The 24,304-nt window shown below is 42.5% G+C and overlaps 1 protein-coding gene and 1 long non-coding RNA gene across 3 annotated transcripts in view; one reads left to right on the forward strand and one right to left on the reverse strand.

The window, feature by feature from the left end:
* The first annotated feature begins 229 nt into the window (after window positions 1–229).
* LOC130164681 (uncharacterized) lies at window positions 230–3,115 on the forward strand. Its single transcript, XR_008826644.1, has 5 exons — window positions 230–617; window positions 958–1,318; window positions 1,680–1,761; window positions 2,128–2,224; window positions 3,047–3,115. It is a non-coding gene; the product is annotated as an uncharacterized LOC130164681 (long non-coding RNA).
* Window positions 3,116–18,373: 15,258 nt separating this feature from the next.
* LOC130164396 (protein jagged-1a-like) overlaps window positions 18,374–24,304 on the reverse strand; it is a 30,355-nt gene continuing 24,424 nt past the window's right edge. The window contains exons 20-26 of one of the 2 annotated variants that reach the window (XM_056369119.1): window positions 24,136–24,221; window positions 22,907–23,020; window positions 22,582–22,691; window positions 21,572–21,802; window positions 21,336–21,467; window positions 20,775–20,925; window positions 18,374–20,159 (exon numbers count right to left, since the gene is read on the reverse strand). In XM_056369119.1, the coding sequence (XP_056225094.1) occupies window positions 19,627–20,159; window positions 20,775–20,925; window positions 21,336–21,467; window positions 21,572–21,802; window positions 22,582–22,691; window positions 22,907–23,020; window positions 24,136–24,221 (1,357 nt within the window). In that variant the 3' untranslated portion in view covers window positions 18,374–19,626. Of the gene's footprint in view, window positions 20,163–20,774; window positions 20,926–21,335; window positions 21,468–21,571; window positions 21,803–22,581; window positions 22,692–22,906; window positions 23,021–24,135; window positions 24,222–24,304 lie in introns of both variants that reach the window. The other variant, XM_056369110.1, reaches the window with a different exon arrangement.

A 24,304-nucleotide genomic window follows, 5' to 3' on the forward strand; every position in this document is an offset into this window, starting at 1 on the left:
AAAATTCTGATTGTGCCTCACACCCTTAGAAAAAGACTGTTGGACACATTAGGAACAGGGGTGCTGCTTCTTGTGTTTTTGGGTTGGTTAGAATCGCATAGTTAGGCTCTTTGTTGGCTCCTGTTCCCCTACTTCAGTTATCCTCTTGCCTTGTTTGTATATTTTTTTAATTATTTACCCTCCTGGTCACGCAATAAATTAAATCAGTAAATTTGATTTACCAATAACACCTGGTTTTATGTTGCTTCCCTTTTCCCCTGGCTGGGTCGTAACATAAAGACTATAAAATATTGTGACTGGTTAGACAGAGCCATTACTGCTTCATATACCCAGAAACCAACATGGCAGCTGTGAACTGACACCTGGCTCTGTGAGCAGTCCCGTCACTAAGCGAAATACTTGGTGAGTAAAATTTCCTGAGCTGTTGTATCTTCTTTACTTGCAGAAATCAACTGCCTGGTACTGGATGTGAGTCCCACAGCGTCAGAGGTTTTACTTTCTCAGCAAAGTGGTTCCACAAAGGGTTTATATCTTGATGCTTCATGTGAACAGTGCAACATCTACTGGCCTGAATGCAAAATGGGCAAATACAAATGTTTGTACGTCACAAATTGAATGTAAGTATAAGGGAAAGCATGATTGTGATTTATATGCTGTAAAAGCAAATCAAAATGTTTTTTATGCATCAAATGTGTCAATATCAGTCAAGTTAAGTTCAATGTCTTTGTTTTAACTAAGTGTCAAAACTGACAAAAGTTGGTTTGCAGTGTGGACAAAGAACATGTAGCTTTACTCTTAAATGTCAGCTTTGGTGGTTGTGCTTTAAAGGTGCAAAAAAAGATGTGGCCAGAACTTTAGTTTAAAATGTTCAAATAATGAATTAACACTATCAACAGCGTGTGAATCAGCCACAGTGACGATGTTTAATGATCAAGACCTCCATCTGTTGTATTTCAGAGTTATCTACTGAAATGCGCATGCGCACCAAACCCGACCTGTCCTGTGTTGTAATACCACTTTGTGACACTAGACGCTGTGTGAGTCAGTGGAGCGTCAAGTCTGCCCTCAGTCCCACGAAGAAGAACAACTTCCGGCAGCTATTGACGTTAGCATCACAGAAACACAGGAATGGCTGAACCTCCTAAAAGACGATATTCATCTGTATCCCCAAGCACCGCTCCCGACAAGAAACCACGTTCAACGGCAAAGAAAAGAAGCAACACGAGTAAATCTGGATGTGACTTTCCACCGCTGGAGAAGCTCCTGAGAGGAAAGAGATGCGGTTTGATGCCGAGCTCGCAACTTTCCTGTTAGCCTGGTGAGTAGCATTAATGTTAGCTCTGAAGCTAAAAGTATAATCAGTGCAACGACTGACAAACCGTAGCGACAAACATTTCAGGTGGTGATATTGACGTTGTGGACAGACGTTTTAGCGGTTAGTAGGATTGTGTCTGTTGCTCTCGTCTGTTGTGCAGCTAGTGACGTCAGTAACTTCAGGCTCATCTTGTAACTGACTGTAACGTGAGATTGTATGGAGCCAGTAGACCGAGTGAATACATGTCGATCGGTTCACCATGTTGTAACCACTTTACATTACTGTTAGGAGATCAGCTATGACAGAAAGTGAACTGGGTCTTTACATTTCTCAGGAGATTTCAGCATCCCTCTGTCTTCATCAGGACCTGAGCCAGTACAGGTGCAATACCGCCTCCACCTGTCTCACCTACGGCAGAGAGTCCAGACACAGTGAGGAGGGTCCAGGTGAGTAACATGCTGTCATTCACTTTTAACAGTAAGACTTGTCTTTAACACTGTGAATAAATCAGACCCACAGTGTAAACATGTTCATACTGCTGATTCTTAATAATGAATATATCACTGCCTATATTGGTTGATTGTGTGTGTGTGTGTGTATACATTGAAATTGTAAATTGTTATCAAACCTCTAGTTGTTTACTCTTCATTTCCTTGCATTTACATTTCATAATATTCCTACTGTATTTATTTGTGCATATTCATATCTATCCTCACAATTTATTATACTCAACCAAAAGACCTAATATGTTTTAACATAAAGAGCTTGTATGATCTAAAGGAATTGTCCTATCACATGTTTGTCTGTCTCAGAACCAGAAGTCCAGTCTAATCTTCACCAGCGATGGAGCAGCACCTGCCTTTTCTTCTGCATCCGGCCTCATCAATCACATTACATCAACACCTTGAGGTATTATTCCTGCACATGACAGATATTGTCTATACTGTGATCTTTTGCACATCCCCTAATCAATACCTTTTGCACATCTTGCCCAGCAGGAGTTTTGTCATTCTAAAACACTTTGTACATAGTTGTGTAGTATCCTTTTATATATTTATATTTGAGTGTTGTAGTATTTTACTTTTTTGTTATTTACTACGAATATGTTAATTGGATACTACACCAAGTCAAATATCTTGTAAGTGAAAACCTACCTGGCAATAAACCTAAATTTTTGAGTCTGCCTTTGTGATGATGTCATCATCCCTTCCTCATGCTGCTATAGCCTGCCCAGGCCCACCCATGTGTCCTGAAGTATGCCCTTTCCTTCATAAATCTGCAAGTGTAAGACACCGAGGTTACAAGTAGAATTTAGATCCTATTTTCACACCTGAATTTAAATTCTACTTGTAACCTCAGGGTCATACACCTGCAGGAATTTTGAGCACTACCCTTTACAGTTTTATGCTTTGCATGTTTTCAGACGTTGACAGAAGCTCTAACTCTTCCAGTGTCTTTGTGTTGGCTCACCACTAGTGTGTGTGTGTGTGTGTGTGTGTGTGTGTGTGTGTGTGTGTGTGTGTGTGTATATAAAATGAAGGAATCTCTAAAACAAATTCTTCACATGTATCATTTGTTCATAAAGTCTTGTTTTTATTACAGTATATGCTAAATGAGGTTTAAATGGATGATTTATACATCTGCTATGTCCTTAGAATGCTTCAAAAACATTTCATAGTCAAAAGAGGAGCTGCTTGACATGTCCTTATTTTTCCTTTTGTGTTTTCATAGGGATGGCAGAATCCACCTCGGGCCAGAACCACACCTTCCGGAAACCAGCAAGAAATGGTAAGTCATGCGCATTACTCCACCCCATACGTGTATTTAGGGTCAAAATGTAGTGACCTTAACAAATAATTCCAATGTTTGTAGTTGTAAATCAATATTTGTTAACCTGTAAAATAAATCTGCATGACAAATTCAAGTTTTTGCATGTGGAAAAATTCTGCATGTGTAGAAGAGATTTGTGTTTGTTAAAGTCTGAATGTAAACTATGAACAATTGATCAGTGGTGAGGTTAAACAAAAACATGTAAAAGGAAGAAATGGTTTTGTCAACATCTGTGTCCTGATACAGAGAAAACTGTAAAACGCTCTGCCCAAAAGTTTCCACACACTGAAGTTACAAGGGTCAAAATTTGCAGTTGTCGGTGGGAGCGTTGCGTGCTGAGTTTTACAGTTTTCTGCTGTGCCTGCACAGAGACATCCACAAAAGCTTTTCTTCTTTCCCTGTCTTTGTTTAACCTCACCACTGAGCATTTGCTTTCATTCATATTCTTGAACAAATACAAATCTTGTCACCAAACACAATTTTTTTTTTCCCACATGGACAAACTTGAATTTTTCATGCAGATTCATTTCACAGGTTTAAAAAGGTTGAATTAAACTACAAAGTGAGTTAAAATGATTGTTAAAAGTAGTTTGTATTTTGTGTAGTTACATTTCCATACAGATCATAGTCTTAACATTTTAAACGATATTCTGTTTATTACATTTAAGTTGTCGTCATATCGAATGCATCAGAAACAACATCGATGTGATTATTATTATTTTGCTTGAATATTACAATTAAAATACTTGTTTGGAAACTTTCTGTGTCTGATTTGTTGTTAAGGAACTTATTGTGATATAATGATGCAGTAATGAGGAACTACTCGGTAACAACTGTTTATCAATTCACTGACCAAAGCTCTACAAATAGTAAACTAGCAGGTAAGGTTTAACAGCCTGTTTTATGCTGAGAGATGTGTTAGTTAGATGTTGTTGGCTGTAGCTATGTGCACCTAGGCTCAAATTAGGGTCAAAATGATTTTGAGCTTGTAAAGTGATAATTCCAATGTTTGTAGTTGTAAATCAACTACTAGCTTGCTAGCATTAGCAGCTAGCGTTAGCATTAGCTTTTTTTTTTCACCTTTTATTGGTGAAAACAACAGGGACAAACAGAAGGTGACACAGAGGGGGGTAGCTTGCTAGCATTAGCACTCATCATTAGGATTAGCTTCTTGTCTACATTAATGACATTGATTACAATTATAATGCTAACAAGGATATACATGGCGGCAATATATGTGTGCGGGTACAGTATATAGACCTAACCCCCCATTTTCATTAGCTCTAGCATTAGCAGCTGGCTTGCTGTCATTGTTCATTGATGATAGCTAACATCTTTATTTGTGATAGCATTAGCTTTCTCCTTCTATTGGTGGAAAAAACAGGGACAAACAGAAGGTCAGAGGGGGGCTAGCTTGCTGGCAATGTTAATTGATTAATGAATTTAACAATTTCATAAGTATTCAAAATAAAAAGTGGGGGGATAGCTAGAATTAGCATTTCTTTTTCTTTATTGATGACAAATGGGGACATAGAAGACATTTTATACAAGTGACAAAGTGTATATAAAGTGACATTTTGTTTGTTATTGAATATAATAATGACAACAATGGCAAATATAATAATGGTTATTGATAACAATTATAATGCTAGCATTAGCAGCTAGCTTGCTGGCATTATTCATTGATGAATGAACTTAGCGATTTCTAAGATTGCAGAATAGTACAATGTAAAATAGAGAACTTTCTAAATCCACTGTATGTATAACTGATTGATCTGTCCAACAGCCATCTCTAGTATTCTTTCCAACAGGTGCTTCCCACCAGGGAGTTTCTCTAGGATGAGGTGTAATTCAGGCAGTTTATGTTCTTACAGCTGCTTTCACACCACTGCTGTGTGTGAACTAAATTCACACACAAATATTAACATTAACATGTGAAACCTTTCTTCAGGTGACAAAGAAGCTGCTGGTGTTGCTTCTGAAATGGCTGCTTGGGTTACCAGTGTTGGTGTGTTGGCTTTCCAGGATGGTGGCTGGATTGATGACGTCGAGGTGGACCCCCGGAGGAGCCTGTCTGAGGCATAGTGGCGTCTCTTTGCTGGATTCTCTCTGAATCCAGGACATATGGAGACACAGAGGAGCCACCTCAGCTGCATTCAGGACCCAGCAGGGTGGTTAAGGATGAGATCACAGCTATCACAAGTGCTAATGGCAGCTAATCAACAGTTTCCATGGGAACAGAAGTTTACCGTTGTAAAATCCCTTTCACTGCTGTAAATTTTTTTAACTTTTTTCCTAAGGGTGTTGCACAAAATCTCCTCAAGGATTCCTTTAGTTCCTTAAGTAACTCCCTCAGCTATGGAGAAATTAAACTGTAAGTGTCATACTTCAGGTGTTTGGTGCAACTGGCGCGTTCAGGTACAGACAGGGACACAGTGAGATGTTGGATTACCTGGACATGTTGTTTGAGCAAGCAGGTGGTGGGCGGTGCACAAGACCTGATCCAGATTTCTCAACCAGGAAGTAAGGGGAGATGAGCCTCAGACCCAGTTTTTATGTGAGAAATCATGTTAAGCTAAATATGAATCATAGCTGAAAAACGAAACACGTTTCCAGTGAGATTTTAATGATGAAACACAGTAAAAGAGTAATAACCGTCTCTGTGTCGGGGCCAGAGTAACCACACCTTCCACCTTCGTCTTTTGCTCAGAGACCTAAAAAAAAAAAAAAACTGACAAAAAATGTTTTGTAATATTCTATATGTTGAGAAAAGGGGCTGAAACATGACGAGGTGATTCATCCACAGACTTGCTGCGGTTCCACACCTGTCCACCAGGAGCCCCTCATCGAGTCTCATCATCCGACGGCCTGACCCCTTCACCTGCCCGCTCAGCTGCTCCACATCTGCTCACCAGAGACGTTTTCCACCTTCTACCTTCAGCAGATTGTGAGTAAAGATCTTGTTGTTTTCCTGTCTCTGTATCCACTGAGCTGCTGCCGTGAAATCAAACTTTATTCCTGACGTGGACACGAACACCACGCACCACTGAAGCTTGAACTCAAAGGCCATCTCTGTCAAATCAAGTCGCGTTTAAAACCGTCTGTCACATAAAAACATTGTTATAATCTCCCTGCGTCTCTCTCTTTTGTGGTTTTCATTGCTCTGATTTCTTCATTGTTATTTTTGGTTCTGTTTTTCTCGGCTCTGTTTGAATTCTTCTCGTTTTTATTAGGTTTGTTCGAGCTGTTTTGACTTTTATGTCTTTTATCGGCCTCGGTTGAACGGTTTCTCTGCCGTTTTTATTTTGCTTTTCTTGAGCTTTCGCCTGAGCCTTTCGCTTCCCTGCAGAGAAACTGAGCCTCGGTTTGATCAGTCTCTTGTTCTTTAGGTTTTGAGGTGGAGGACGATGGGAAGTGAGCCGCCACAGGATCACTGGGTGAACTCTCCTCTGAGCGTTCAGGGTAAGAGCTTCTATTTTTGATTTGGTTTCTAAACAGTCAACAGTAAAACTGGAGTTGATCATTGAGGGTTTTTACTTTTTACTTTTGGTTTAAAGTCTGAAGCTGCCAGTGGCTTTTCTTTATGGTTTACTTTTATCATCCCACAAATTACCTTCTCTCACCACATTAAGGGAAACAAAGAGTCATTGAAACCCAAACTAATTAAATTCCTCTGGCAAAGCCGGAGGAGATTCAGACGAGAGACAGGAAGACGGAGCAGGAATAGACTTTAATGGATACGTAGACACTTTAGTGAAGAGGAGGGATGACAAACTAAATCACACTCCTCTGGGGATCAACCTGCACCGACCCAGTACAGGTGCCCAACTCACAGGTGTATGATTGTGCAGGGCAAAGCCAGCGTTACCACGGAGATGGCAAATATGAATCAATATATGTGTGTGTCAACTCAGGTGTGGACCTTCGTCTCCGCCGCAAACTATGAAGGCCGAACCGAAATGAGACGGTCTGACCTGGGGAGGAATTTTGCTTTGCGACACCAGCTGTTCCCGCCCTTACCGTTGGGTCGCAAAGCGCAGCTCCTGTCGCCTAACAACTTTGACAACGCGTACCTTTTACGACGCTTGGTTTTAGCAGTTGCACCATTAGCTGTTGAACTGAGCTGAAACCAGATACTTACATTAAACAGTGTAATCCTCATGCTCTAGGTCAGCGTTGTTTGCAATGAATCATGGGATATGATGGGCCGCAAAGGATCCACCTGTTGGAGCCTTCTACACTGTGTCTCCACCTGGTGAATGAATCACTGGAGACAGACTGGTGAAGGACCTGTTTTACTTATTCTCTACACAGTAAAGCAGCAGAAAAATTAAAATGCGAATATTTTTTTGTTCTATTTAATTTCAGTTTTATTTATATATTTTTTTATTGCACTGAAACAATTAGTGGGAGGAAACTGGAGCTCCCAGAGAAAACCCACCAGCACGGGGAGGAGGTGTGGTCTCCACACAGGAAGAAGGCCGATGGTGAGGAGGTGGAAGAGCACGACCTTCTTCCTGTGAGGCTTCAGTGCTAACCACCGAGCCTCCGTGCTGTCCTGTATCTGTCTGTGAAGAAGGGTTGGATCGAGGCCACAGGTACCTGAGGACGTTTCACCTCTCGACCAAGAGGTTTGAAGAAGCCTCGTGGTCAAGACTTAGAAACACCATGACCTGGATGGCCGAGAGTCTTCACAGACATTTACCAAATTGTCAAACTATTACTAAAGATCTACTTGTGTTTATCTCCAATTCCATGGTTTGACGTTATGAACAAATTTCTTCCACCCTTTGCGTTTTTTGGTCTTTTTCTTTCCGTTGGAACATCCGGGCTCGTCATCAGACAGGTCTTCGGAGGCGCTGACATTTGTGTGAGCCCTTTTCTCATAGTCTGAGATTTTCTCTTCCAGCTCCCGAACTTTGAGGGAAAGGAAATTCTCCCTGTCGGAGGCCCGCAGCTTCTGCTGGGCGTTTGAATCCTGTAGCTTTCTAGTCTTAACATTGAGGGCCTGGATTCTTTTGAACTGTTCTTCCTTGATGGCCTCCTTGTGAGCTTTTGCGTCCTGTAACCTATCCAACAATTCTTTTATTCTCAAGCCTTTTCCCTCACAGATCACATTCAGCTCTTCTATCTCTTCGAGGTAGGCCGCCTTCTGCTTCTCCCAGGCCTGGAGTTTACCGCCCTGCTCACGCTCTTTATGGAGCGTCTCTTGGAAGTCTTTCATTTCTTTAACAATGGTCCTCTCCCTCTCCACGTCCTTCAGGTGCAGCTGCGTACACATGTCCATTTCTTTTTGGAGCTTGCTGTTAAGATCCTCAATTACATTTAGCAGGGCCTTGTTTTCTGCCTTCTCTGCTTTGTGTTTCTCAGCCAAGCACTCAAAGCTAATTTTAAGCTGATTTAAGAAATTACTCAAGACCTTGGACTTTCTGTCCAGAGTTTGAAGTTTATCTAGATTCTGCGAAACATCTGTTTTGAGCTTCTTTAACAAGTTGCACGTGTCTTGTTCTGGGACCTTTTCCTCCTCGGTGTTTGCGAGCGCCTCCTGTCCACAGACCTCATCTTCTTTTTGTGCCGATGTGTCGGGCTCCTGACTTTCGCCCTCTTGATGCTCAACGGCGACTTTCTCTGCACTCTCGGCTTTGTCCTTTTTGGACAAGTCTCGAAGGGTGGAGTTATTCTCTCTGCAGCTCACTTCTACTTGTTCCATCTGACTAATGAACACCTTGTTCTCCCTCTCTAAGAGATTGATTGTAGACACAAATGACGCAGCACATTCGTTCTGCTCCTTCTGGAGCTGCTCTCCAAGGTCACAGAGCAGCTCCACGGCTTTGAGTTCGGACACGGTTGAAGATCCACACTCGGTCCACTCCCTCTGGAACTGCCCTTTGAGCTCACGGATTTTTCTGTAGAGAGAATGTACTCGCTCAAAATCCCTCAGCTGCCTCGCGGCACGCCGATCTTTTTCTTCTTTGAGCTGCAGTTTCAGTTGTTCAGTTTCTTCACTGACCTCATTCTCTGTTAGGGTCGATGTTTCTTGCTGTTTCACTGCGAGTGTCTCTGCGCTCTCGGCCCCGTCCTGTTCGGACAAATCTTTGTGGGTGAGGCTCAGTTTAAGTTTTTCTATCTGAGTAATCAAGGCCTTGTTCTCTCTCTCCAAAGCTTTGACTTTAGGCTCAAATGAAGCCTCGCACTCTTCCCGCTCCCTCTGCAGCTGCTCTTTGAGGTAACAGATTTCTTTGCGGAGGAGTTTTTCCCGCTCAGAGTCCCTCAGACGCCTCTCAGCACCCAGATCTTTTACGTCATGAAGCTCCAGTTTAAGTTGTTCAACTTCTTTCTGCAGATCTTCGTTTTGCTTTGTGACGGACTCCTTTCCTGCCGTCTCAGCCTTGCACTCCTCAGTTACGTCACCAATAGTGGAAACATGCATTTTAAGGCCGAGTACCTCTTTCGATAAACTGTCCCTCTCCCTCTGGAGAGCCTTGATTTTAATGAGATTCTTGTTGGTCACAGTTTCTCTCAGACTCTCCATCTCCGCTCGAAGGCCCTTCTCCCTCTCCGTGGCCTGTCGCTGCTCCCTGACCCGCAGGTCTTTTTCCCGTCGAAGTAGATTTGAGAGTTCGTCAATTTTTTCTTGCATTTCGCACTCACTCGCCATCTTATCTGAGAGGTCAAGTTCCTGTACTTGTCTTTCAGAGAGTTGACTTTTTGTGTTTCCAGTTGCGTCACTGAGTTTTTTGCCTCCTCTTTGCCTGAAACTGAAATCTGTGAGTCTGTGATTCTGATGAGAGCTTAGAACCTGGAAGGAATGTTGGTGTGATGTCACTTCCTGAGAATGGCTTTGATCTTTAAAGTCATTTCCTGTCCTTTGATGCATCACCAGGAATGGAATGTTGCGCAACACAGGAGTCAAATAACACACACACACAGTTTATATATATATATTAACATATTTCTCCCTCTTAGTTTGACATATTTTGCTTATCACTCTCCTTTTTATTTTATACCATGTGTCAACTTCACTCATCGACCCAATCAACTCGTCCTCCTGCTGCTCCTCTAAACTGGATCTACTGCAGGTAACACACTGACTGCACCTGACTACCTCACACCACCCCACGTCTAATAACCACAACTGTCACTTTAAACTCAGAATTTATGTTTCCCATGTGACCCTAATCCTCCTCTGTAGAGTAATGAACAGTTATTGTGCTGCTGTCTACATTTTTGTAGCTGATAAAACTGGATTTGTGGAAAAACCGACCAGAATCTGACGAGTAATAGATTTTTAAAAATAGTGGTTGTCTTAAAAGTTTCTGTTCTCCTTTTAAAGCGTTTTGTTGATCAGTACATGTGGATGATGGACAGACCATTCAGACCGACCCGCTGACCTCTTTGGTTTCGAGGCATCTCTCGAACCAGCGGACCACCCTGCTGGCTGCCTGACCTCGTGTTTAGCTTAATGCTAATTTCCACATTCTGACTTTGATCCTGACTTTGCCGCAACCGTTTCACTTCCCTTTTTTCAGCCACAAGTAATTCACTGAACCGCAGTTCGTTCCGCCAAAACGCCGCTAATGCAGTCGGTGTCAAACCCACTTACGTTTGTGCTCGGACGAGGTCGGTATACTGTGCATACTGTGGCTTGGCGGCCCGCCGCACGCTCGCCAGCGTGGCTTCCCTCCAGATTTAGGATCCCTGAGGCTGATGAGCAAAACCGCAGATGTTTACCCCAAAACCAGAGCAGAGAAAATGCCTCCTAAGCAGAAGTTTTCCTGTCAGCGCTACCTACTGCGCCGTCTGGGAACAGTGAGCTGGGCTGAACTCGGAGCGGTGGATTTGCATCTTTTCTTAAAAACAACAGACCACCCAAACCGGACCGAGATGATTCAGGACATGAGAGACTAGGACTTAGCTGGTTTAGCGATGCCACCAAATCCACTGGCAGTTCAACAATGAGTCACTTCAGCTGCTGAAGGTCGGACTGTGTCGTTCTTCATCATGTGGCTTTGGAGATGCTTCGAAATTCAGCCGTGAGTCAGACTGGAGACAAACTGCGACACAAACACTCAGGTCGACATACAGCAGCATGTGGTAGTCATTACACACACACACACACACACACACACACACACACACACACACACACACACACACACACACACACACACACACACACACACACACCACACACACACACACACACACACACACACACACACACACACACACACACACACACACACACACACACACACACACACACACACACACGTGCTGAGAAGAGAATTTATGGTATGTGTGACGGTCTCTGCTGTGGGTTTAGAGTTTAGATGATGTGGTTTCAGGTCAGCTGGCACAAAACTGTTGGTCTCAACTGGCGCTGAAATTATTATGATGATGATTATTATTATTATTAAAATTATTATTATTATTATATTTTAATAAGAAACTGTGAAATACTGAAACAGTGACAACAGTTAAGATTAAATGGCAGATAATTATCCTCTACAGGCTCCAGTGTTCGTCGGTTTAACTCTTGATAACTTGATTTAACTCTGACCAGTAGCTAGTTTTAGAATTTACCTGAAAACTTCATGAGGAGACATGATGGGGACAAGACAGGATGTGATGAGTTGGGACACACGGAGCAGGACGAGGTGAGATATCGTGAACCTGAAACCAGTTGGTATCGTGAATTTTTTTATTTATTTTCCATTGAACACAAAGAGCTGCTCAACAACTTTATTTAAAACCTTACCCATGAACAGAATGAATGTCAGAGCTCATTACTTGCAGCTTAGAGACACGGTGACGATATAAAGAAACACGACCCGTCCGACTGCGTGGAGCAGGAGTCTGTAACGTCTGTTCGTACTGTGGAAGGTTTTACTCAGAACAAGCTTCTTTGTGCAGATGGTTTTTTTTTTTTTTTTTTTTCTCTGTTTGGAGATTTGATTGTGAGAAATTGAGTCAAGATGTTGGGCTTTTTTAGAAAACACAGTGGACAGAGACGGAGCTGAAAGAACGAGAGAGTGACAATAAAACATGTCAGGGAGCATGATGGGAGTCTGATGGGATGAATCACTGTTGTTTCATTTACTCCTCTCTCTGCTCGGCCTCGGGGAGTTGACGTCAGGCCTCTTTCTCCTCGCTGTCTCCAGACTCCTGCAGTTCCCACAACTGTCTCTGAGCTGAGTCATACTGAGACACACACACACACACACACACACACACACACACACACACACACACACACACACACACACACACACACACACACACACACACACACACACACACACACACACACACACACACACACACACACACACACACACACACACACACACACACACACACACACACACACACACACACACACGTGCTGAGAAGAGAATTTATGGTATGTGTGACGGTCTCTGCTGTGGGTTTAGAGTTTAGATGATGTGGTTTCAGGTCAGCTGGCACAAAACTGTTGGTCTCAACTGGCGCTGAAATTATTATGATGATGATTATTATTATTATTAAAATTATTATTATTATTATTATATTTTAATAAGAAACTGTGAAATACTGAAACAGTGACAACAGTTAAGATTAAATGGCAGATAATTATCCTCTACAGGCTCCAGTGTTCGTCGGTTTAACTCTTGATAACTTGATTTAACTCTGACCAGTAGCTAGTTTTAGAATTTACCTGAAAACTTCATGAGGAGACATGATGGAGACATGATGGGGACAAGACAGGATGTGATGAGTTGGGACACACGGAGCAGGACGAGGTGAGATATCGTGAACCTGAAACCAGTTGGTATCGTGAATTTTTTTATTTATTTTCCATTGAACACAAAGAGCTGCTCAACAACTTTATTTAAAACCTTACCCATGAACAGAATGAATGTCAGAGCTCATTACTTGCAGCTTAGAGACACGGTGACGATATAAAGAAACACGACCCGTCCGACTGCGTGGAGCAGGAGTCTGTAACGTCTGTTCGTACTGTGGAAGGTTTTACTCAGAACAAGCTTCTTTGTGCAGATGGTTTTTTTTTTTTTTTTTTTTCTCTGTTTGGAGATTTGATTGTGAGAAATTGAGTCAAGATGTTGGGCTTTTTTAGAAAACACAGTGGACAGAGACGGAGCTGAAAGAACGAGAGAGTGACAATAAAACATGTCAGGGAGCATGATGGGAGTCTGATGGGATGAATCACTGTTGTTTCATTTACTCCTCTCTCTGCTCGGCCTCGGGGAGTTGACGTCAGGCCTCTTTCTCCTCGCTGTCTCCAGACTCCTGCAGTTCCCACAACTGTCTCTGAGCTGAGTCATACTGAGACACACACACACACACACACACACACACACACACACACACACACACACACACACTTCAACCACACCCCTTTCAGAGCAATTTGTGCAAACTCTGAGTTCTTAAATTACAAAAGCCATAACAACCGGACTGGAGTTGAACTTTGAATCGATTCTCTCGGGGTCGAACCCTCGCGGCTCCACATCTGTTCACATTATTAGCGCAGTTGGTCACAGCGGGCGTTGAACCTCCAACCCCCCTGGCAGCGTTAGTGCCTTGCTCCACAGAGGCTTGTAGCATCAGCTCAGACTTTTCAAACTTTTAACATCTCAGTTGAACCAAAGCCTCCGTCAGTTTCTTGTCCTCTGTGCGTCGGACGTGGAGGCGGACTCGGGTTTCCCAGATGGATTAGCAGAGCTCTGCGGAGGCGGGCAGGCGTTGGTGCTCCCAACGATCACGTTAGCTCTGCTTCGCCAGCGGCCTTTGAAGCAGCGAGAACGCTAAAGGTTCAGATTTCATGACTTGAACCATTAAAAACACAAAAAATAAAATAAAATAAGGGACACTGGCTTATGTCTGGTGACTGGAGCTGCACACACACACACACACACACACACACACACACACACACACACACACACACACACACACACACACACACACACACACACAGAGAGTGTGGTAAAGACAGGAGGGTTTAACCATTATGGTTTCTGACCGCCAAAAGCTACTGATGGCTTGTGTTTTGTGCCAGATGTGAATATTAGACCAGTGTTGTTGAACGTTTCAGCTCATTAACCACAAATCACATGTATTTTACATTATTGATGATTTTATTTTGTCTTTTTCCACTTCCACTTAAGTCTACATTAAGAATCCACTTGCAGAGCCTTTCAGCTCATCCTTTGGTTTCTCACTCTGATAGACTGAGGATGCTGGTGTCGCTCGGTCCAGACATGATGTCTTGACCAATACCATGAGATCTGCTGTCCGCTGACCCCTGACCTCTGGTAAGGCTCTAACAACAGTTAAACTGTGTGTATGTTGTTTGTCTGTCAAACACATCCATAATTTGCGGTGTAATGAACAGGGTTTGGTTCTGATAGCCAGCTCCATTCTGGACCCAGTTCAATTGGTTCAGTTTATTCATCCATAAAAACCAGAAGTTACAGCACTAATCAACCATCGCTAACCATAAAATAACAAACAAACAACCATAAAGTAAAACCACAGAGAAAAACATAACACAAAATTTCCTATCATAACATTTGAAGTCGCTAAAATACCCAAAAGTCATTGAGCTGCAGCTGTTACCTCAATGTTTCAGATACATTTAATCACTATTAAGCTAAAGGCTAATGAATCTTTTATCTCTGTTCACTTTCTGGTAGCTAACAACAGTTTTTGGCTGTTGCTACATAGCCAGCGTTAGCATTAGCAGGTGTTTACTTAGCAGTCTTGACAAGAGCTTCAGCCATTGCTGTGTTTACAAGACAAGAGGTTGTAATATGTCCTCTGAGCAGCTACGTCTTCAGACAGAACGCTACAGTGATTGGTATCGGAAAGTGAATAGTTAGTAAGCTAGCTAGTTAGCATGCTAACTTCAGTAGAAGTAGTAGTGATGAGTAAAAGAAGTTTGATGCTGAACTAATGTTTCTTCTATACTGGGAAGTAAAAAGCTGCTAATGCTAATGTTAGCTATGTAGCAATAGCAAAACTTGTAAATGGCTCCTAAAAATGGTGTGTTTGCTACAGAAGGATACCAATAATTGTTAGATTCACTATCTTTAAACTCAAGGCTGAGAAAACAGTGGAAGATATTAATAATAAGATATTATATTAATAATAAGGCATGGCAAGTTTATTTACGTATCACCTTTCAGACCCAAGTTATTTTTAACAAAGTACTTTACAGAGGCATGGAAATACTTTAAAAATAAGACATTACAATATACATTAATTACTTTTGTCAAGGTCCGGAGTCTTTTTATACAAACAGCAGCTTGTGGTAAATACGGTGTAAAGGTTAGTAAGCTACAGCTGTTATTTCAATGTTTCAGAGACAACAGTCTTTAGACGCCACTCAAAACTGTTTCTGCCTCCTCAGACTCACTGTGTTTTAGTTATTTTTAACTTCATTCACTCATAAATGGTGGATTTAATGAAACAGTATTGAACTCCAGCTGAGTGCAGCCTCTCAGAGAGGCCAACAGGGAGATGGACTTGGTCCTGTTTTAGTTAAAAAGACATTATCGCTATGTGGTGATCCATTTCAATTCAACCCTCATTCAGCTGACTGTATGCTAACTGTATGCTAACTGTGACTGATGATCTGTCTGAAACATGTTTTGAATTTGCCAGTTAAATGAAGAGAAACCAGCAGCTGCTTTCATGGACGAAAAACACGTTCAGCATCTAAGAACTGCGGCATGTTGTAGAAAAATGTTGACAGTATTGTGGAACAGACATAATTTGGACTAAATTAGCTAAAACATTAAAAAATAATAGTATATTCAGACGTTTAAATATGTCACCAAAGCATTTTGTTCTGAATGAAATGTTTTGTCAGAGAGATGCAGAGAGACGGAGACAGTCAGAGTCTGAGAGGGGAAGTTGTGGCCTGGACCAAGACGAGACCATAATGGCAGAGAGGAAGAGGATGAGGGGATTTACAAAGAGGGAGGGGGGAGGGGGGTTGGCATCATGAAGTAACTCAGATTCAACTGATCTGTCCCATGAAACCCTGCACAGAGCTGTTTGCTTATCGGCCTCTGATTTGGATTCTCCTCAGCCTCATGTTCAAAAATCTCCAAGTTTGCATAAGTGCAGAAGAATGCACATAAACGCAGCTTTCCCCTCTGAATCGACCACAGTGGAGCGGCCTGTTTGGAGGAGCGGGGGCTGTGGTTCCCCTCTTTTTGTTTGTTATGATGAAAGTTTGGGCATCGGGGCAGGGATTCCTGCTGGAAAAGCATTTATTCAAAGTGTCCCGTGTTGTTTGTCCGCGGAGGACGGCTGGGTCTCTCTAAACGCTCTCACATGTCCGCAGAGGACAGTGTGTGATAGAGATGAAGGGCAGAGGATGGCTGGGAAAAAACGGAGACAAAGTCATCTCTGTTTGCTGCCTCCGAGTTAGGCGAGATGTCTGGGTCAAAAGAGCAACAAACCGAAGCCCTTGCCCCGCATCGACCCAAACGCATGCAAGAACCATATCCTGCATAAGGCTCTTTTCTTTTCTGTAGGGGGTCCAAATGTCTGGAAGGACATCAGTGCCTCCTTCACCAGCTGACAGTGTCCAGACATGAGCGTCTGCTGTTACAGTTCTACAGTCAAATAGTGTTTTTGTATTTTACACGAGACAGAATTCAATTAAAAGGTTTAGGGTGGTCGTTTCACACTGAACATATCTGAATGCACTGTTAAATATGCTTATTGAATCTGATTCCTTTTAAAACAGAAATCAAACCTATTCACGTTAATTTTCTCCCTTTTCTTTTTTCTTTTTAGATGTGTATTTTTGTTGTTTGTTTTTTTTTTTCCACAAGCTACAAGATTAAAATTCTTGAGAGAGAACTATGAAGTTGTTATGAATGTTATGACTCTGGCTCCTGTAATTAAAATGCTGCTGTCATGATTGTCTCATTGTAGAAGACTCGTCACTCTGCTGAACTACAAGAACACAGTCGGCTGTGGCTCAGGTGGTCGTCCACTAATCAGAAGGTCGGTGGGATATGGATGTGATGTGGCTTGTGTTGTAAATTGCTCTGAGTGGTGTCTAAGACTAGAAAAGCACTGTATAAGTGCAGACCATGAACAATTTATAGTCCCACTCCTGATCATACAGAGTGATGCTTCTTTCTCTGAGAAACAATCTTTGGCAGACTGTAACCTGTGACTTGCAGACAACAGTCATGTTTTATTTTGGTCTTTGGGAAAGTTACTCGTGGGATTAACGTTAACGATTGCCAGTTGATATAATGTTCTGCAGACGTCGCATGAAGCAGCCAGAGTGACAGACGCCTGATACTAGACTGTTTTCTACTTTGGTCTTTGCTAATACAGACGAGTGAGGAGTCATTAGCCCATAAACTCAGTTATTCAGGTATTTTATTAACCTGGAACTGGATCCCAAACAGACCTCCTTTTCAAAGTGAGTGGAAGCAAAAACTAGTTCTACTGCACTGTCGTACAAGAAGCAGTATCTGCTAATACTCAGTGTTTTTGAACTTGTGTTGGTTTCGAAACAGTAACAATTTATCTCTCTTCAGTCAGGTTTGATTCAAGTCTTCTGTCACAGTTAATACTGCTAGATAATTTTTTTCTAATAAGTTTTTCTGACTGCTTTGCTGTCAGCTGACGGCAGCTGTTGGCCTTCCAGATGCTTCCTGTTGCAAAGTTTAGGGAAGCAGCTGTGCACCACTTTTTATTGGACGTGGGAAAACTGAACCAAGACAACTTGGCAAACTCACAGGTTAATCCTTTTCCATGAAACCATTTTTTTAAAGCACAACTCTCACAGACTAGATTGGATGCCGATGATGTAAATTCATACTTGATGTTTATTATCATAATTCCAATGATCAAGTTAAAGTCGTATCTAAACTCCAGATCTAATTATTCTGAGAGCTGCTGTAGCTCAGAAAGCTGTTGTAGCTCAGCCTGTTGAAGCTGCGTGGCAGACAGTGTTTATAACTACTACACTATTATAGAATAATGATAATCAGATTAGCAAAACTAGCCTGCAGCTACTGTACAGTATGTATTGTTATGTGTGCACACAAACACTGAAATTAATCACTGTGATACATTTTGTGACTGTAGGTTTTTTGCCTTTTCATGTATCCGTAAAAAGTCTCACACTACTTACGAACGTCTCTGAGGGACATGATTGTGACTCTCGAAAAAATAACAATCCACTGTCGCCAGTAACGAACACAGACTTTTATTTCTCAAGGTCCAAAAAGCACTAAAGTGAAACGCATGAGAAAGACGTTTTTTTTTTTATTCCTCCATCATAAACTAAAGGGGCTGACGACTGAAACTAAACATGGTTTCACAGCCTTATTTCATCCTCCAATCAAAGACAGGCAAAATGTCACATAATGGCTCTACAGTATTCTTATTGAACTCTCTTTTCAAGTACTTCCTTAATTATGCAGGTTTGATCACTCAGATTATTACAAACACATGGGAACAGGATACAAAGCCTGTTGTCAGCTCTATTTGTTTTACACTGTACAAAAAAATACAAATTATTACAAAAAAAAGTTGCGTCTTGGAGATTTTCTTTTCAGTAGCAAAAGCGATACGTCTGCCACCATGTTGGTTTGTATAAAAAAAGACCCTGCAGCAGCAAAATCTGTCTCTAACCACACAGCAACCCCCCCCCCCCCCCCCCCTTCCATTTACATGTAAAGTACTTACAACAGAAAACCTCTGGCAAACAAACCAACAAAACAGTATCAAACAACAGACGATGTACAAAACATTTAATTGAGGCACGAAAATGCCCAAATCCAAAAGGCTAAAAATAAACTATTCTTTCAAGAACACTTTTGGCGATGATGAAAAATATATCAAAAAACTATTTCCATCAGGAAGTGTGAAGCTTACAAAGCTGTCGACCCTTCGACTCTAAACTCATAAATAAAAAAGAATATCTTAAGGCTCTTGACGATTAAGTTAATAAATCAAATATACACAATGATTAATTAAAAATTATTTACATCTATACAGAAACATTCTACATGGACGATTCTTCATATTGACAGCAACTGCTGACACTTAACCCCCCCCCCCCCCCAAAAAAAAACAAAAAAAAACAAACAAAAATAAACAAATATTTTCTTCCAAATTGGTCAGGTGCTGCGGTGCGACAGGTCAGCAGCACGTTCAAATAACTCAAATCATTTTTTTGAATGAAACTGATTTCATGAAACTGAAACCGAGTGTGAAAGGCTTTTTCAGGAACGCCGCTGCATGTCCGAGTTCAATCGTCCACAGAAATCGGAGATCCAGCCAATCAGTGGACCGTTCAGACCAGTGTCAGTCAAAACATAAATTAAACAGCAAAAATCCAAAGCCGGCGAATCCACTGAAATTCAATTCTGTACAAAAAATAAACAATAAAAAATGACAAGTTTCTGATCTTGTCATTCTGCGCCCGGTGGCTATACGATGAACTCCATCCTGTTTACGCTCTGTGACTGCAGATGCCTGTTGTCCTGTTTGCTAGTCCAGTGTGGGGGTTTGCCTGACGTATGGTGGGCGGGGCGCTCCTCCCATTCCACCAGCGAGTACGCGGGTGGCGCCCGGGAGAACCTCGCCTTCTGCAGCCTCTTGTCCACCTCATCCTCATCCGATTGGCTCCCGCCGTCTGACTTCCTGATCTTGGCGTTGACGGAGTTCTTGTCCTCGTAGAGGTGGTGATGGAGGAGGAGGTGGTGCTGTTGATGGAGGTTGGGCGGGTTTTTCTCGATGGGGTTCTTGATGTGGTTGAGCTGCTCACGGGTGGTGCTGACGCTGTTGTGGAGGGCGTTGTTGTCCTCGGCCGCGGGCGCCAGAGATGACGAGGCGGCCTGGGTGCTGACACCCGTGTGGGCGCTCTGCTTCCTCCGCTTCTTCACGCACCATAGCAACATCGAGGCAACCGCCAACACCCACACGACAATCACCACGGAAACCAGCAGGGGCACCAGGTAGTCTGCTGGATGGAGAGAGGAGCAGAGGTCAGAGTGTCGCCTGAACATCTACGACCTTCACTCTCCTAACGATGACACAACTGTAAATTTCTATTTTCTGTTGTTTTTTTTTGCTAATTATTACGGCTTTTTAAATCTTTTTGATTGAATCTCATTTCAGCTTTCTCACGTGATTTGTCCTTTTTTCTTTCAGTCTGTGAAGCTCTTTGATCTGCACTAACCTGTATGAAAAGTGCTGTACCAATAAAGTTTGATTGATAGAAGTGGGGCATTAAATCATCCATCCATTCACCAACCCAAAACATGCACGTCCAGTTTTACAAAACAGTCTTAACTCAAGATGTTTAGGAGCTTTCAACCCCATCCCATGGTCTTCTTCGTCCTAAGCTTTCATGTCACCACGTGAACTTTAAAAAAATTGTTTAAACTTTTAAAACTGTGAAAAAGAAAGAAAGTCATCGCCCAGCCCTAATAACAGGTGGTCGTATGTGAGGAGATCGAAAACTCTCTTTCTGATCTTTGGCATCAGAAAAACCTCGTAAGTGGTCCTTGAGTCCAAAGTCAAGAATGAACTTTCACACTCAAATACATGAGAGAGAAATGCAGTGTCGACTCACCGGTGGCGTTGTGGCTCTGCCGTCTCTGGATTCGAACCTCGGCGATGGCGCTGATGATGGAGCTGTTGGCGCTCCTCTTGCTGACCAGATCCATGATCTGATCTGTGATCTCCTTGACGAACGTCAAACCCCCTCTCTGGTTCTCCGTGGACTGAAACATTCGGCAGGGAAACAGCGTTATGAGTCGGTCTGTCTATCTCTGACAGTTCAGTCTAAATAAACGCTCTGTGTTTCGTCTGGAGAACAGGACGTGTTTTCTTCTTCTGGCTGCAGCAACAGTGGTTTCAGACTATTTGTTAACCTTACAAAACTTCACTTCAAGCTGACTGGTTATGTCAGCGGGGGCTTTGTAACCCGTCACTGCTCTTATCTCTTCTCACTTCTTTTTTTAAAAACCTCAAATTTCATGATTCTTCTCCATTTTGCACTTCAGGACTTTCAGTAAATGTTTAATGTGACGTACTGGAAGTCGACTGGAAATCGTCAACTAGATCATATCAGCAGCTCCAGAGGCCGCAGAGTGTTGTGTCTGGACCATATGTTTCCAGAGGCGGGACTTACGATAGCGACGTGGATCTCGTTGTTGGTGCTGAGCGACAGCTCGCAGGTCAAGGAGACGGAGGAATCGGAGGACAGGTTCTTGACAACATAGAGGGTCCTGAGCTCTCGACAAACCTGCTCCACCGTCACGCCCTGTCGCAGCCCAGAGGGAAAACATCAGCTACAGCACCAAGTCAAATAGTCTGGAAACTGAGAAATTCAGAAGGTGCGAGCAGACGAAGGAAACCGAGACTGACCTTCGCCATGATGTCCTTGTTGAAGGTGAAGGTGACGTTGGCGCACCTGCTCTCTGGGTGACACCTGGCTGTGGGCGGGGCCCGGTGGCCGGGGCTCCAGCATTCCCCCTGGCTGGGGCAGGGCTTGACGAAGCAGCGCTCGTCCTGGACGGCGACGCAGGTCTGACCGGCCAGACACTCGGAGCCATGAGTCTTACTGTGGAGGCTGCAGGGTTTTGGTCCACACCAAAGCTGTCGGAGACGAAAGTCAGAGGAAGTTAGATCATCTTGTGTTGTCTTTGCTTAGGAAGGTATAAAAAGCCCGGGGTACCAACCCGGAACCCCTTCGCTGTGGAGGCAGTAGTTCTAACCACTGTACCACCATAAATTATAGTATAGTATGGCATAAAAAACGTCATGGCGACATTTTCATGGGATTTCTCGACAATAATGAAACTCATACTTTGATATATTCACCATTTTATCTTTACTCCTGCTAGCAACCTGACTGCTAGCCTACAGAACACAGAAGCCAGGGTTAGCTTGCTAGTTAACACTAGCTAACATGGTTAAATAACATCAGTTGACATTTTTCTGGTGACGTTAGTTACCACTATGATATTCTCTCATGATGTGAACCTTCAGATAGCCCCTGCCTTTTCAGCCAATCAAATGTTAGCATGCCTAAATCCATAGTCTTGGAGATGTAGCCTCTTGGCGGACACACTGGAATGATCTAATATGACTTCGTCCTCCCAAAATATTGGTGCGGACATGTCCCTACTGTCCATATACAAACCTACGCCCTTGCCTGCTGCTATTTTTGTTTCTTACTGGTCAACATACACAACAATACCATATATCTGTGACTTTCTACAAGACAGAAAAAGGTTTCTAGAAATGTTATTTTTCAATGTGCTTATGAAGCTTTCTGCACATGGAACAAGTGGAACTGGAAAATGTCTTGAAGACTGAATGTGCAACAGCATAAACGTTAATGTGATTGCACACAGTCGAAACCTCAGTCCTACCTTTGTGCAGGTGACTCTCCCGTTGTGACAGCGGCAGCTGTTGCAGTCTTTGTCCCACCTGCTTCCGTCCAGAGCCACCAGCCCTCCGACCACACACGGCCTCCCCGACACTGCAGCACAAAACCAGCATCATCCCAATGACTCCACTACAGTTCTATGAAAGACTCAGTTCCATCAAGTCAGCGGAAAGCGTTTTCTTTTATTTTCTAAAATATCTTAGACCATACACAGGAGAAAGTGTAAAATATGTCTCATAGTTGTTGTCACAGTCACAACAATATATATAAGTCGGACAAAGTGTCTGACAGCAGAGAGGAGCTTTTACCTTCTTGGCAGCGGGGGCCAGTTCTTCCCGGGGGACAGATGCAGCGGTAACCGTTAATTTCATCCACGCAGGTGGAGCCGAAGGCGCAGGGTGACGACTGGCACTCATTGATGTCTGAAAGAGAAATTATTTAAGTAATTGTTTTCAACTGTGTTCTCAGAACATCCACTGTAAATAAATCTGTCCCTCGTTATTAACAAAAAGAAGGTGGAGGCTGAGAAACCAGTCAGGCAGAGAGGAATCTGTACGACAGGAGGGCTGCAAATAAGTCTTTCCATCATGAATTAACTTGAGTATTTTTTAAATTAAACGATCAACTGTTTAGACTTTAAAATGCCAGGACATTTTTAAAATATCCTTCGCAAGTTTCTAGAACCCGAGGTCTGTCTTCGAGTAGCATTTCCTCTGAGACCAAGAGTCCAAAACCCAAAGATATTCAGTTTACAATCGTGAGACGAAGAAAAACGCATTTAAAAATCACATCTGAGGATGATAACCGAATGATACGCTTGTTTCTTTTAATTGATCTTTAATTACTTATTGATGATTTCTGACTTGTGTATATACAGTATAGGTATATTACCTTGTATGTAATTTATTATTTTATTTACTTTATTTTTGTTTATATATTTTTACGTGTGCATATTAATCTAATTATTTTGATTCTCGGCCATAATCACCTCAACCTATACGCATAACTCAATATTCAAAGTTATGTTTATTTAGTTTTATTTAGACTTGTTTTTTTGGGGGGGTGGGGGAGGGGTTGAATGTTCTGCTTTACTCTAAATTTAAAATGAACAAAAGCCAATAAACAAAGTATTGAAAAAAAATCTAATTTGAAGAAGCCAGCGAATTTAACTAATTTATTATTTTTGCTTGAAACGTGTTCAACAATTAATTAAAATAACTGCAGATTATTTTTCTGATTGAGTTGTTAAGGTGGATTTTGTTTTCTTTTTATGGAGCAAGGCTAGCAGTTTCCCCCTGCTTCCAGTCTTTGTGCTAAGCTAGGCTAAACACGTCATGTACTGGACACAGACGGAACCGACTCTGGAGAACAACAGGATTTTACTGAGTGTCAGAGATGTGATCGACTCTGAAAGCTGCTGAGGTTTGGAAGAGAGTCTGGCTCAAAGGCACTGAGGCAGGAACTGAAAGCCAGTGAGAGAAGAGAGAGTAAAGTAAGCGGAGGGATACATGTTAAGCGGTCAGAGGTCAACACTCACTGATCCTGCAGTCTGGACCGGCGAATCCCGGAGCACATTCACAGCGATACCAGTTGTTTCCATCGACACAGGTCCCGCTGTTATAGCTGCAGGAGGACAGAGACGGTCACTGACATGTACAGTCTACACTCCCGAGTAATAACAACACTTTCAACTACTGGAACAAAAA

Source organism: Seriola aureovittata, chromosome 3 (genome assembly GCF_021018895.1).
Source record: "Seriola aureovittata isolate HTS-2021-v1 ecotype China chromosome 3, ASM2101889v1, whole genome shotgun sequence".
NCBI classification, from domain to species: Eukaryota; Metazoa; Chordata; class Actinopteri; order Carangiformes; family Carangidae; genus Seriola; species Seriola aureovittata.